Below are 14,809 nucleotides of genomic sequence, written 5' to 3'. Positions count from 1 at the left end.
CCACTCTCATCATGTGACCTTCTCCCTGCCCCAGATAATGGCTTAAGTGCTAGAAGGTTTTATTTGCACTACAGAGAGGGCAGTGATGTTAGAGCATCTGTGTCTAATGGAGAAGGTGGGTAGCATGGGAAAGCAGCTGTTTCAGAACATATTGGTAGGCTAGCTCAGGTGCCAGGCCTTGTTACTAAGAGCACATAGCAGCTGCTCTTGTGTTTGGATAGCATGTGGCTGTACTGTATTGTAACAGAATCGTGACCACTCATGCACCTTTGGAGCCAGATCTGTGACATTCAAGAGGGATTGATTCTCCTAAAAGCAATTGACATTGTGAGTTTTCTGCTAGGTCATCTCAGGGGAAGGGAGGAAAGAAGAAAGCTGAGACTGCCTAATGATCCTCTGGCTCCCTCCAAGAAGAGTGGCAGGACAGAGGCAGTATGTGCTCTCAAGCACGAGTGCCTCAATATTGGGTCCGCCGTGAATTGTGTGTGGAAAGTGCAAAGGCAGAGAGTGCTGCTCCCACTGGGTGCAAGATCTGCCTTTTATGCTCACTGACGGCGTGGATCCCAGCAAGCCGTGCACACAGCTCTTTCTGTTCACCTGCCTTGTATTTCTGTGACTGCCCTGATCGTCTCATGGTTAGCATACTTTCTACTGGATAAAAGCCCTGCAGCTGGGAGGTTCTGTTACCCAGGCCCTGATTCTTTCACCCCACTGTACAATGCAGAATCTCCAGGTGTTTCAAGAGGCGATAAAAGTCAGTTTGCCCACGTGACTTTTGGGGGATAGCGTGAACTGCTGCTCTTAGTTCCAGCAGGTTTTTGATGGCGCAGTGGCGCTTCTGTCCCTTAAAAGCACTTCCAGCATGCAAGAGCCCGGAGGAGCAGGAGGGTCTGAGTTTTGGGGTTTTAAGCAAACTGAAGATTTTTCCTTTTTTTAGAAGGGGGTGTGGTTGCCCTGGGCTGGCAGCGTGCGCAGGCTGGGGGAAGGTGAGACAGCTGTTTATTGATTTCCTCACTGTCCCTCGTCTGGCTGCCACTCGAAGCTACAGCCAGCCTTCCTTAGCTGGATGGAAAATCATTTCTCTTGCATTTTCAGTTGAACTGTCCCGTTCTAAACTGCTTTTTGAACCTTTTGCTGCAGGGGTGCCTGCTCTTCAGTGGTGGATGAAGTGATCTGTATATATCCCTTACCTTCCTCACAGCAGTGTTGTAAGGCTACATGTTTGTAAGGTGCTTTGAGATCCTCTGGTTGAAGGGCTGCATTGTGTCAAGCTGATCCCAGAAAACTGAACATACGAATGGCCACACTGGCTCAGACCACTAGTCCATCTAGCCCAATATCCTGTCTTCCGAGAGTGGACAATGCCACATGCTTCAAAGGCATTGAACAGAACAAGGCAATCATCAAGTGATCCCCCTTGTCGTCCAGTCCCAGCATGTGGCAGTCAGAGGCTTAGGGACACTCAGAGCACAGGGTTGACCATCTTGGACAATAGCCATTGATGGACCTGTCCTCCATGAATTTATCTAATTTTTTTAATCCAGTTGTAGTTCTGGCCTTCACCACATCCTCTGGCAACAAGTTTCAGAGGTTGGCTGGGCGTTGTGTAAAGAAGTACTTCCTTATATTTGTTTTTAGTCTGCTGCCTATTAATTTCATTGGGTGAACATAAGAACGGTCAGACCAAAGGTCCTTCTAGCCCAGTATCCTGTCTTCCAACAGTGGCCAATGCCAGGTGCCCCAGAGGGAATGAACAGAGCAGGGAATCATCAAGTGATCCATCCCCTGTTGCCCATTCCCAGCTTCTGGCAAACAGAGGCTAGGGACACCACCCCTGCCCATCCAGGCTTATAGCGATTGATGGACCTATCCAGGATGACCCCTGGTTCTTGTGTTATGTGAAGGGGTAAATAACACTTTTTTATTCACTTTATTCACTTTTGCCACAGCATTCCTGATTTTATAGACCTCTGTTATATCCCCCCTTAGTTGTCTCTTTTCCAAGCTGAACAATGTCAGTCTTTTTAATATCAGAGGGGTAGCCATGTTAGTCAGAGAGTCATGTACATGCATCCGACGAAGTGGGCATTCACCCACGAAAGCTTATGCTGCAATACATCTGTTAGTCTTAAAGGTGCCACAGGACTCGCTGAGTCTTTTTAATAGCTCTTTATAGGGAAATTGTTCCATATCCGTAATCATCTTCGTTGCCGTTCTCTGTACCTTTTCCATTTCTGATGTATCTTTTTTTTTTTTTTGGATGGGTGACCAGAACTGCATGCAGTATTCAGGGTGCCGGGGATTTATAAAGTGGCATTTTTATGGTCTTACTATCTCTCTCTTTCCTAATGGTTCCTAATGTTCTGTTTGCTTTTTTGATTGCCGCTGCACACTGAACAGATATTTTCAGAGAGCCATCCACAATGACCCCAAGAGCTCTTCCTTGAGTTTTAACAGCTAATTTAGACCTCATCATTTTGTATGCATAACTGGGATTATGTTTTCCAATGTGCATTACTTTGCACTTATCAACGTTGAATTTCATCTGCTGTTTTTGCTGCCCAGTCACCCAGTTTAGTGAGATCCCTTTGTAACTCTTTGCAGTCAGCTTTGGACTTAACTATCTTGAGTAATTTTGTATCTTCTGCAAATTTTGCCCCTCCCTGTTTACACCTTTTACCAGATCATTTACAAATGTGTTCAACAGCATTGGTCCCGATACAGATCCCTGGGGAACAACACTATTTACCTTTCTCCATTCTGAAAATTGACTGTTTAGTCCTATCCTTTGTTTCCTGTCTTTTAACCAGTTACTGATCCATGAGAGAACCTTCCCTCTTATCCCATGACTGCTTAGTTTGCTTAAGAGCCTTTTGTGAGGGACCTTGTGAAAGATTTTCTGAAAGTCCAAGTACACTGTATCCACTGGATCACCCTTGTCCATGTGTTTGACCCTGTCAAAGAATTCTGATAGATTGGTGTGGCATGATTTCCCTGCACAAAAGCCATGTTGACTTTCCACAAAAAATTGTGTTTGTGTCTGATAATTCTGTTCTTTCCTCTAGTTTCAACCAATTTGCCTGGTACTGAAGTTAGCTTACTGGCCTGTAATTGCCAGGATCGCCTCTGGAGCTTTTTAAAAAAATTGGTGTTACATTAACTATCCTCAAATCATCCATTACGGAAGCGGATTTAAATGACAGGTTACATACCCCAGTTAATAGTTCTGCAATTTCATATACGAGTTCCTTCAGAACTCTTGGGTGAATACTATCGAGTCCTGGGGACTTTTTATAGTTTAATTTATCAATTTGTTCCAAAACCACCTCTATTGACTTCTCAACCTGAGACCGCGCCTCAGATTTGTCACCTAAAATGAAGGGCTCAGGTGTGGGAATCTCCCTCACATCCTCTGCAATGAAGACAGATGCAAACAATTCATATAGCTTCTCTGCCATTGCCTTGTCTTCCTTGAGTGCACCTTTAGCATCTTGATTGGCCAGTGACCCCACTGATTGTTTAGAAGCCTTCCTGCTTCTGATGTACTTTAAATATTTTTGCTGTTAATTTTTGTCTTTTGCTAGTTGCTCCTCCAAATTCTTTCTCAGACTGTCTAATTAAACTTTTACCCTTGACTTGCCAGAGTTTTATGCCTCTTTTTATTTTCTTCAAGAAGATTTGACTTCCAGTATTTTTGCCTGTAACCAGTTCTTTTACTCTGTTGTTTAGCCATGGTGGCCTTTTTTTTTTTTTTTTTTTTTTTGGTCCCCTTACTACTCAAGGTGTAGAAGTTCAATGTTATTATGCAGGGCCTGGAAGTGGGCGATGGGAAGAAGATAGGAGGAGTCTTTGGGTAACAGCTGTACTTACAGTGAAAGTTCTTACAAGAGTGTGAAATCTGGATTGGAACTTTTGCTTGAAGGAGGGTAAATTTTGATAGGAAATCCATCACTTCTTTCCTGAGATATGAGAGAGAAAAATCTCGTTGCTGCAAGGTAACCCCCAAGCTTGCCACTTGCCCATTGGCAGCTTTTTACAAATGCTAGTGCAGAGCTTAGATGGTAATTTAATTATGGGACGGGATTACATGTCACTCAAAAGCCTTTCTCAGTAAGTAGCAGAAGGATCTTTTCGGATACATGTTTCCTGACTGACCAAGTTATTTAATAATCTAATAGTAATTGGATGGGAACTGTTCAGGAGTCATTGATATAGGTTTTCAAACCCCACTTTAAGAGTTTAACCACATTTAACCAGAGACATGGGATTTTATTAGAGAATAAATAACTGCAGTTGATGTTTGTACCCTCTCAGTTGTGGAATACTTTGATTTTTTCCTAGGCTACAGTAAATGCCCGCCCCCAGCGCATCCTTGACAGCTCCTCCCTCACGCAGTCTGCCCCAGCCAGCCCTACCAACAAGGGCATGCACATCCACCAAGTGGGGTAAGTAGCCTCCTAAATGTTGTTACCTTGCCGGTTCCAGCTGAGTGGATTTGTGCATTCGTTCCCCATCACAAGCCATTCGAAGCCACCCCAGTTAACTGAGATGCAGATGAGAAACTTGCAGAACTCTGTCGCTTTCTGTCTGGTCTTCCTCGAAACACTGGTAAAGGAGAAATCCCTGTAAAAAAGCTGGGGATTTCCCTCTAGCGCCCTCATCAGGACAAGGAGGAGCCTGGCACACTGACTGCACGTAAGTGGAGAAGCAGGATAAAGACTCATGCTCTCATCCCTCATTGGTTTGATCTGAGGTAGATGGGACCTACATTTCCCCATAGAACTGATCTGTCTGCTCTCCACTCTGAAATGGTGAGGATCCAGGGTTACCTGATCAATAGCAGAGGCTGCGTCTAAATGATCCAGAGCAAGAATGACATGGGCAAGTCTGGGCTTTCGAAATGAGCTTCTGTTGTGGTTATTCCCAACCCCAACCTCTCACCAGTGGAAAACAACAACTGGCCCTTGCACCCTTGCAAACGTCATGCCAGAAAACCTCACAGCGGAAAGGGGACACAAACATGTGAAGATTCTGTAGCCATGTGTTTGTTACTGGCCATAGAACAGGGAAAACATCAGGTTATCTCTGCCTTATACTCTGCAGCTGACATGATCCCTGAACTCCTTGGTGAGCTAGAATCACTGTTAACATGTCTTGGGTAAGGTGCCATAACTGTGTTCCTATGAATCATTGTGACCATGGCAACCTCAGTATTCCCCGGTGAGCAAAGCTGTTTAAATCTCTAGACCTGAATTTAGGTTTGGCACAGCAGCCAAGACTCGTTTTTATTTTGGAGGGAGATGGCAGTGAAGTATAAAGCCTAAAAAACAAAAGAACAAACCTGTACCTTCTAAAATAAAAACAATGGCAAGGAAAGGTGCAGAGGTGGCACGGTTAGTGATTTTGAGGGCATGCCCTTCTCCAGCACCCAGGTTTATAGTCTAGTTGTAGTCATCCCCCGGTAGATGGATTTTCCACCTTGCTCATGTTGTAGGAAACTGGTCCTTTCTCAAAGGTGGAAGCCATTATTTGGTTGTATTCCACCCCAGAGAAGCCTGAATTTCAGTGGATGTTCATCAGCTTGGTTCAGAAAGTGTGTTCATCCCTGTGTTCTTTCCCAATACTAGAGGGTCTCCTCCAACTACCAGCACAAGCATCTCCAGCCTGACAAACGATGTGACAAAACCACCAGTCAGCCGGGACCTCCCATCTGTAAGACCTTCAAATGTAGGCAGTCTTGGGGTCCAGTACACCCCCCACTCCCACCAGTTCCCCAGGACGAGGAAAATGTTTGACAAAGGGCCAGATCAGGTAAAATGGATCTTTCTACTAGCTGTGACCCCTCTACCTTGTGTACTTTTTGTCACATGTCCTGTTCTTTGCTCTCCTACTTTCTAAATATCCTTCTTTGCTTTTTGCAGCTGCCACTGACTCCAGTTTAGTTTCCTCTAATCCTGCCAACATCAATAAAGTAAAAAATTTAATTGATTATTTTTCCTCGTCTCCAGGATAAATGTCGCTTTGTGGCTCTTGATGTGACATTACTACCTGCTGCTGCTTCAGAGAAGTGTTTAATTGGAAAAGGTTATTTATTGTTCTGTAAACATTCAGTTACTTTACATAAATTGAGACTGCTACCTCACCTTAATGAACAAAGTTTCAGAGACATTCTCAGAGGCCAGGAGTCAGTCGCTCTCCTTTATTGCAGGAGAGAATGTCAGATCCTTTCAACAAGCACCTTTAGTGTTGGTGGGCCCCACAGGAGCAGCTCTTGTCACACAGTTGTAGGTCATGGTGCACTCAGATCTTCATAATCCCTCTGCTACTGTCAGAATATGCATGTGTTCTCCATCAAGTCCATCCAGATAGAAAGAACAACAGTCCATATTGGCTGCAGTGGAGAAGCACACAGGTCAGATGCATCTAGTGTTTTCATTGTTCAGTGCCAAAAGGGTTCATTGGGTTGATGCTCAGACAATACTTGGTCCTTGTTTAGTACTTTTCAAAGGCGAGCAGGTGTAATTATCCCTACTTCACTAATGGGGAACCTGACACACACAGGTGGTGACTTGTTCTGCGTCAGTGGCAGGAGCAGGGAATGCAGCCCATGGGAACCCAGTGGAACTCCTGCCCCCATCCCATGCTAGGTCCATTTGACCAGAGCTGCCACCCCTGGGAGAGAATGCAGGAGTGTTGTAGTGTCTGACTGCAGAAGGAAGCCCAATGAGTAAGAGCTGGGGTCAGTGAGGGATTTACATACTGCCTGCACTGGCTAGAGCCAGGCAGGTGCTAGGCCTGTTGTCACACGTCATTTCATGCAGCCAATTCATTTCACTCTGAACTTGGATCTTTCTAGCCCTTGGAGGCTCTTTCGCAGAGGCTGCCAAACTGTACCACTCGTGAGAAAACCGGGGGGAAGCAGCTTCATCGCGGAAGGAGAAGAGCCCCACTCACTGGAGTGTGCAGATAGTGCTGTTAGAAAGTGCCACATGGTCAGACCTGGAGACGGGATTCCTCTCTGCACCGATGCAGCCCAGTCAGCAGCATTACAGCTTCCCTGCCCTAGCAGGACCAACCACCTCGGGGAGGAGAGGGGAATTCAGCCTCCCTGGCTCGTTCAGTCCTTGGCCTCTCTGCCAAGACTGCCAACTGTAACGATGCTCTCTGTGAGGTGGACAGCTGGCTGCTAGGAATTGGAGAGTGGCCACTGCACAGAGTCAGATGGTCATGCCTTTGGCACACTACTGGGCAGGAGGGACCAGATTCCGGTCAGCAACTTAGAGCTGAAACTCGGTGTAGCCCATTACGAAGCCACCTCGGCCATGCAGTCCCAAAGACAGATACATCTTTAATGAGCTGGATGAGGGTTGATAGTGGCCTTTCCCTCCTTCTTCTATATGCCTTTTCACCCTTTTTATGCCTGTACGTATGCTGGTCCCTGTTCTGAGGTTTGGGCCAATAGTTTTTTCTTGAATCATTTTCCCTATCCCCAATTGTGCCCTATGCTAGACTCCAGGCAGGCCATGGGAGGGAGCCAGTACTATTACTTCATGCTTACAAAATAGCAGTGCCCAGAGGCCCTAATCATTACTGGAGCCCATGCTGTGTACAACATGTACAAGGTGAGGCGCGGCACCTTACTACGGAGGGAGGTTGTACCTTGCTACGTGGAGGGGTTGCACCTCAATACGTCAGGAGTGATGTGTAACTTGTTTGTACCAGTGTTGTCAGATGCTACCGGTGTGGTGCTCTGCTTTCTCTTGTGTTGATATCACTCGGCTGCGTGCGTGTGTGTGTTCCCTCTGTGTGCGGTCCCAGCTCTGCAGATAGCTGACACAGCAAACCTTACTTACTTACCAGTGTAAGTAAGGCCTTTACTTACTACCCTGGTTAGCGTCTCCGTGCTCTCCCTGAGGAGCTAACAGAGGGGTTGTTCTTTCAAAGCGTGGCATGCACAATCTCATATCTCGGCAGCACCTTTCAGCATCTATCTGCTCAATTTCTCTTTGCGGTTGAAGTCGGCCTATGATATTAGTTCCGTGTGGGCTCTGGGAAGAGAGCCAGCTCTTTGAATGGGGATGGACAGCATCATTAACAAAAAATGTTTCCCTCTGTGTTCTCTTCCTGGGCAGACCACTGATGATGCAGATGATGCTGTTGGACACAAAATCTTCATTTCGGCCACAATGCAGACAGGATTTTGTGACTGGAGCGCAAAATATTTTGCTCAACCGGTCATGAAGGTAATATTCTCCCTCCATTCATGTTTCTTGAATCACAGCCCTGGGATGCTGACCCCTGGAAATGTGGGCACAATGCGCTCTCCCTTCCCTCGTCATTCCTTTTCTGTTCATCCTATGGAATGAGAGCGTTGCTCGCACACCACCCTCCCTGCTACTTTTTTATCCACGTAACCACCTTGCCTGTAAAATGTGGGCAGAGGAACAGAGAGACGATCAGAGGGAGGGGAGGATTTAGTGGAATGTTAGCAGAGAAAGAGCCCCAGAGTAGGAAGTAAAAGCTATGCCAGGCCCATGTGAGTAGGAGTGCCAGTATGTGGAGAGGGTCTGCTTGTTGGTGCCACTGGTCCAGTCAGCTAAGCAGCGTTGCCTTACTGTGAAGGTTGAGCATGGCTGCAGCTTCCAAAGAATTGTATTATCCATCAATAGCTGACATGCTGATGCCGTGACTGAATTGTTACGCATCGCACAGTGGCAGTTAGGTGCTCCAGTTACATCCACCACGAGAAGCACAAATTACATACACAACTCAGAGTAACAAACAAAAATTCAGTCCCCCACTAAACAAAGTAACTGGGCCATGGACTAAACTCTGCAGCACTGATGCCCCAACAGTGAGAACAGATTCTAAAGTAGGGGAGAGGGGGGCCCAGCCCCTGGTTGTGGGGCTTTCAGCCAAAGGAACTTGACAACAGATGTCTCCTCGATTATGAGGGTTTGTTTCAAAGCAGCAGGGTCCATGTCATATTAAGTATTTTGTGTGTTTTCCCCATAACTTCCCTTACTAGTTCCCTGAGACATTTGTGTTCAAAAGGGGGGTTTCTCCCTCCCCACTTGTCACCTTCTTCTTGCTTAATTCTATAGCAAAGTTATAATGCTGAATTGTCACATTGCGATCATTTCCATAACAGAGACATGTCGTAAGCAGAGGGGTGACGTCCTTACACTGGAGTTAACACTTCCCTAGCACACTGAGGACTAGGTGTACCTTGCAGATGTTAACTGATCCTCTCAAACCTGCAAGATGGAATAGGGTGGGTGGGTAGATGGGTAAGTAAAGCAAAGCCAAGACTTGGTCACAGGTTCAAGCATGAGGCGGGTGTACGTCGTCACGGTGACGCTGGTCTCTACAGTTAATACCTGTCCAAATCCAATACACGCTTTTCTAGTAACTCTTTTAAGGCTTTGCTGGATGTGGAAGTCCCTCTTTAAAAGCAAGTTTTGTTTTGTGTGTGCTTGTGACAACAAATGATCTTGCTCTGAGCCAGGCAGCACAAGGGTGTATTCAGGTTAACTTTCCTGGGAAAATGCTGGAGATTAATCATTCTTCCCTGCCAGCCCAGAGAACAAGAACAATAAAAACAACTTGGTTGTTACAATAAACGTCACTCTCCTTTTGCTGTGTAATGAAACCCCTGCATTCCAGCAGCAAGGGCACAGATGCGGCTTTCTTCCCACCTTTGCATTTAGGTTTCTGGCTGTGCTGATGCTAAAACAAGTGGAGGAAATCATTGAGAATGCTGCCTTAAGTGAAGACTATTTAATCCCAGTGTCAGCAGAGCGTGTCCTCCACTCCAAGTTAGATTTGATCCTGCTTGCTTGAGTGCAGGTTTAGAGCTGTGACCTACTCACAGGCATCTTGTAAAATCTCCTTTATCTCAGAAAGGGGGTTTGACAGCAACTGAGGATCTGAAATAGCTCCCAGGAAAAACTCCCACAGCCTTGATTACTTAAAAGAAATTACAGTTACAGCAAGGAAAGAGGGTGGCAGTGGAAATTGTGGTGATGCTGAATCTCCTTTGAGATACATGGGCAGGAGACAGACAGAGGACTTTGTGTGGGGGTAGGTGAGGGTGTGGGGACTGGGAGAGGAGTTGTGGCTGCAGAAGGGGCGGTAAATTAGAATGGGTGGTTGGCAAGCCTCAAATTGTTTGCTTGGGAAAATCTGTATTTTCTTAGCCCTGGAGGGTGGAGGAGAGATGACTAATGATGATCTCAGGGCAGATTAACATGGTGTTTCCAAAGACGCGTCATGCAGGAATTTGGAACTGACAGCACAGGTACTTTGACTGCTGAGGGGAAAGAAATGTTTGCTGCCAGGACTGCCAATGCATGGATTCTGGGGAATTCCTGGATCGCAAGGTTGCAGAAGTTTGTGGGCGAGGAAGGATGCGGAAAGTGCTGGGTACAGACTGATTCGGGCGTGAAGAGGTAACCTGCATTGGCATCGTGTTTTGCCCACTCTGTGGCATCTAAGTGCGGACTTTTAAGGGGTTGTGATTTACCAGACACTGTGGTGATTCCCTTGGGTGGAAATGATCTGCCCCTGATCTCTGCTGTCCACCTCAGGCAATGTAGGAGAGCAGATTTGGACAGTCTCAGAGACTTGTGTCCAGAGGCTGTGATAGTTTGATCTGGTCGAGTGTCTGAATAATTGCCACAGCGACAATATGAAAGCTATTAATATGTGTCCAAAGAATATTAATTGGGAAACGGGAGTGTTCATGGCTGCCCAGAAAATGGGTGCGGTATGGCATAGAAGCATTACGAGCTCTGACATCTCTACATCTGTGGTAGGGCCCTACAAAATTCACAGCCAGGAAAAACGTCACGGACCGTGAAATCTGGTCTTGTGTGTGCTTTTACCCTATACTGTACCCTATATACTCACGGGGGAGACCAGCGTTTCTCAGATTGGGGATCCTGACCCAAAAGAGAGTTGCAGGGGGGTCGCAAGGTTATTTTAGGGGGGGTTACAATATTGCCACCCTTACTTTTGTGCTGCCTTCAGAGCTGGGTGGCCAGAGAATGGCGGCTGCTGACTGAGGGCCCAGCTCTGCAGGCAGCAGCGCAGAAGTAAATTCATTACACAGCAAAGCCCCAGCAGAGAGATTACTACCATACCAGGCCATCCTTCCTTCTGTGCTGCTGCTGGCGGCGACACTGCCTTCAGAGCTGGGCTCCCGGCCAGCAGCCGCCGCTCTCCAGCTGCCCACCCCAGCTCTGAGGCAGCACCAGCGCAGAAATAAGGGTAGCAGTACCGCAACTCCTCTCTACAATAACCTTGCGGACCCCCTCCCCCACAACTCCTCTTTGGGTTCAGACTCCTACAATTACAACACTGTAAAATTTCAGATTGAAATAGCTGAAATAATTAAATAGACAATTTTTTAAATACTATGACATTGAAATTGACCAAAATGGACCGTGAATTTGGTAGGGCCCTATCTATTGGTTAGGTCTCAGAGGATCTTTCAAGCATTAAGTTGTCAGTATTTTGGAGCAGAAACCTTGTCTGTGATTTCTCTCGCCACCCTAACACAAACTCCAGCCTCCAGCCATTGTGGAACATAACCAGGAACGCCATTCCACTGTAACGTAATTGTCCTTTGCTCTAGGCACCGCATGAGAGTCGGTTTGTAGGAGGGGAGAAGTAATGGCAGTAGAAATGTTTGTATGGCAGGGAGTGAAGATTGCAGGGAGATGCGTTCCCTGCTTGTGGTTGAGGACTCCTGGATACAGAAGGGAGGAGAGATGGGGGGGGGGAATGCAGTGAGTGGGTCAAGAGCATGGGTGGGGAGGTAGGCCAAAGCAGGACTGGTGGGGCCCAGGTAATGGGAGGGTGTGGGGGAGTAGTGCAGGCTGGCTGGCTGGCTCAGTATGCAAATTCCAGGACATGATATGTATAGCTGTCTAAATGATTACCAACTCCTCCCAACAGCATATCTTTCCTGTTCAAAAAAATGGGAAATTCAGTAGCAAACATATCTGTTAATACAGAATTACGGTTGCTTGCTGGTACATAGTCCCCTTGTAGACAAGTTTGAGCAAAACTCAAACTTCTGAAACTAGGAAATGCACAGGTAAGGTTGCACTTTAACTGCTCTCTTTCCGCAGTGCCCCTGGGTGCCCGTTAACACATACACCTTTGCTTGGCCAGTCCCACCGTGGCTGAAATGTACGAGCTCTGCACCTCCTTTTACAGACCATTCACTCTCACCCACAGGATTCCATCTAACACAATTAAAGGACAAAGTGTGTGTGTGTGTGTGTTGGGGGGGGAGGTTGTCAATTCCTCATTCCCTCTGTTCCCTGGAGCTGGCCGTAGCTCCTGGGAATTATTTGTAGACACTGTAATGCAGTCAGGGTGTTAGGTGTCCTACACTAACTGGTGGAGGCAGAAGTTGGGCCTGCACGGTAAAGGACTAGATGTGATAGGAGGACATGTGAGTTACTTTGAGGTATGTGACACAGCTGTGACTGTGATATGAGAGGATCTATGTTTTGCACCCTCCAACATGTGTGAGCAAAGGAAGAGAGCGACATGTGTACCTTCACAATGCAGTATGCATCATTTCAGTGCAGAATTGTGTATATTATATAAAGAGCCGAGCCCCAGGATTTAGTAGAAAGGGAATGGTCAGTAGCAAGCTGGGACAGGAGAGCAATTTAAGCATTTATTACCTGCATGCACTCCAGGTAACGCGAGCGTGGTCAGTGTCAGGTGTAGCTGCACTCAATGGCAGAGGCAATAGTTAGTTCTGCTTGGTAGAACTGTGGTTGTGAGCTCTGTGGATTACTTTGGGGTGTGTAAGAGAGCTGTGATTGTGATATGAGGGGATCTACGTTTTGCATCCTCGTGTGTGAGAGCAAAGGGAAGAGGTGCATGTGTACCTTCAGGACGCAGTATGTGTCATTTCTGTGTAGGCTGTGTCAGTAGCAGGGCACAGGGCTTTTATTACCAAGGATATCAGCAGTGAGGTGGAATATGCGAGCATTCTAATGTGTTAAAGCTGATTAAGTGAAAGTGTAGTTGAGATGGTATCCTGCGGGTAAGTGTGAGGGATTTGTAAAAGGTTGTGAAATGTTTCTTAAACTGTAATGTGTGGTATTCTTTCTGGGGAGCTGGCTGTGTGTGTGTGTGTGTGTGTGTGTGTGTGTTTTTGTTTTTGTTTTCCGGGATCTGGAACCTCCTGAAACTTACGTTGCCAAGGGCCAGTGAGAGTATGTATGTATTAATCCATTGCTCAAAGAGAGTAGAGGGAAGATATCATGGGCAACTTTTGCAGTTGTTTTGTCCTTTTTGTCTTTTAATTGTGTTAAATGAAATCTTGTGGGTGAGAGTGAACGGGTTGTAAAAGGAGGTGCAGAGCTCGTACATTTCAGCAGCTGTGGGGTAGAAGAGTAAATGGGGTGTGTGTTAAGAGGCATATTGAGGGATTGCTGAAGAAGAGCAGAGTTAAGGTTGCGGGGAAGATCTTACCTGTGCATTTCTTACTTTTCAGAAGTTTGTTTTGCTCAACTCAATGTTCTGCAAGGGAACAGCATACCACCAAGCAACCATACCTCTTAATTACTTTGGTTTTTTGCCATTGAATTACAGTGTGTGTCTGTCACACAAACCAATAATATGATGGTGCTCGAACAGGAAAGGAATCAGAGGAATACTGCTGAGTGCATATTTTTATAAACATCTGCTGGTTATTTACGTTTTTCGAGTAGATGGAAAAATTGTATTTCATGAGTAGGAAATTCCTCCCACCCTAAGCAATAACAATGAGGCATCCATTACTGCTCATTCTTGAAGCACGTGGTGTGTTTTGTTTTTTAAATATCAGGATAGGGTAACAGTGTGAGCTAATTGGCTGCGTGTCTGTGTTTTATGAAACTAGCTACACTGTAGGCAGGTTTCCAAGTATCTTAATTTTTTTTTATGTGAATTACTAAGAGGAAATAAAATCATTGGTCCAGTGCTTCATCAGCTCTACTGCTAGTGTAAGTAATTTTCTCTTGACAACAGCAGCAGCAAAGCCAGTAATACATTGGGAAATATTTCTGACCTATGGGGTTTAGTTGCCAGATTAAACTTCAAGCTTTTGGGCTTTATACAAAAATTGGCTTTGGTTAAGATGAGTTTCAGGGTCTCATTTCTAAGTGCAGAAAATGGTAAGTAAGTTTATAAAGGGAAAAAAAGAGAGCGAGAGAGAATTGGGGCTGATGGTGCCATTTAAAAATGGGTAATGTTTTGTCTCTCAATGCTTATTAAAAACATTTGTCTACTTTCGAGGATAGTTGCTCACAAGAGTGGTGTCTTATTAATATAATAAATCACTGTAGACAGCCAATCAAAAAGCAACATTGGCTTGTGTATGGGGAGCGATTATTTGAGCTTGAGTACTTCACGTGCATGAAACAAAATTACTTTTCTTTTTTTTTAAGAAAAAGAAAAATTTGAAGCTCTATGAATACTAATTTGATATAAGGGGAAATGGGCTGAGAGTCAATCATGTGAATACACAGAGCCTCTTTCTGCATCCATTAGGCCCAAATAATTTGTTGGGTGTTTTTCCCTAAAAATTGGGATGTTCTGAGAACTGCAAAAGAACTGTGTTCATAAACAGAATTTGTACCATGGTTATTTCATCAGCCACGTGGTTCCATCCTTTTTCCAACATGATAGAAAGAGTGGTAATATTTGATATAGTGAGAGTTCTATAATGGTTTCCATTCTAACCCCCTGTTTTCAGGGATTCATTTTCATCATTCAGGATGAAGTTTTCTGGGCTTAG

The 14,809-nt window shown here is 45.6% G+C and overlaps 1 protein-coding gene across 3 annotated transcripts in view; it reads left to right on the top strand.

Annotated features, from left to right (window-relative positions):
* Positions 1 to 14,809, top strand: part of RPTOR (regulatory associated protein of MTOR complex 1) — a 289,467-nt gene that overhangs the window by 226,797 nt on the left and 47,861 nt on the right. For all 3 annotated transcript variants that reach the window (XM_034789588.1, XM_034789587.1, XM_034789589.1), the window contains exons 22-24: positions 4,342 to 4,445; positions 5,628 to 5,811; positions 8,133 to 8,243. In XM_034789588.1, the coding sequence (XP_034645479.1) occupies positions 4,342 to 4,445; positions 5,628 to 5,811; positions 8,133 to 8,243 (399 nt within the window). The remainder of the gene's footprint in view (positions 1 to 4,341; positions 4,446 to 5,627; positions 5,812 to 8,132; positions 8,244 to 14,809) is intronic.

This window comes from Trachemys scripta, chromosome 14, assembly GCF_013100865.1.
Source record: "Trachemys scripta elegans isolate TJP31775 chromosome 14, CAS_Tse_1.0, whole genome shotgun sequence".
NCBI classification, from domain to species: domain Eukaryota; kingdom Metazoa; phylum Chordata; order Testudines; family Emydidae; genus Trachemys; species Trachemys scripta.
This window is presented reverse-complemented; position numbering and strand designations above follow the sequence as displayed.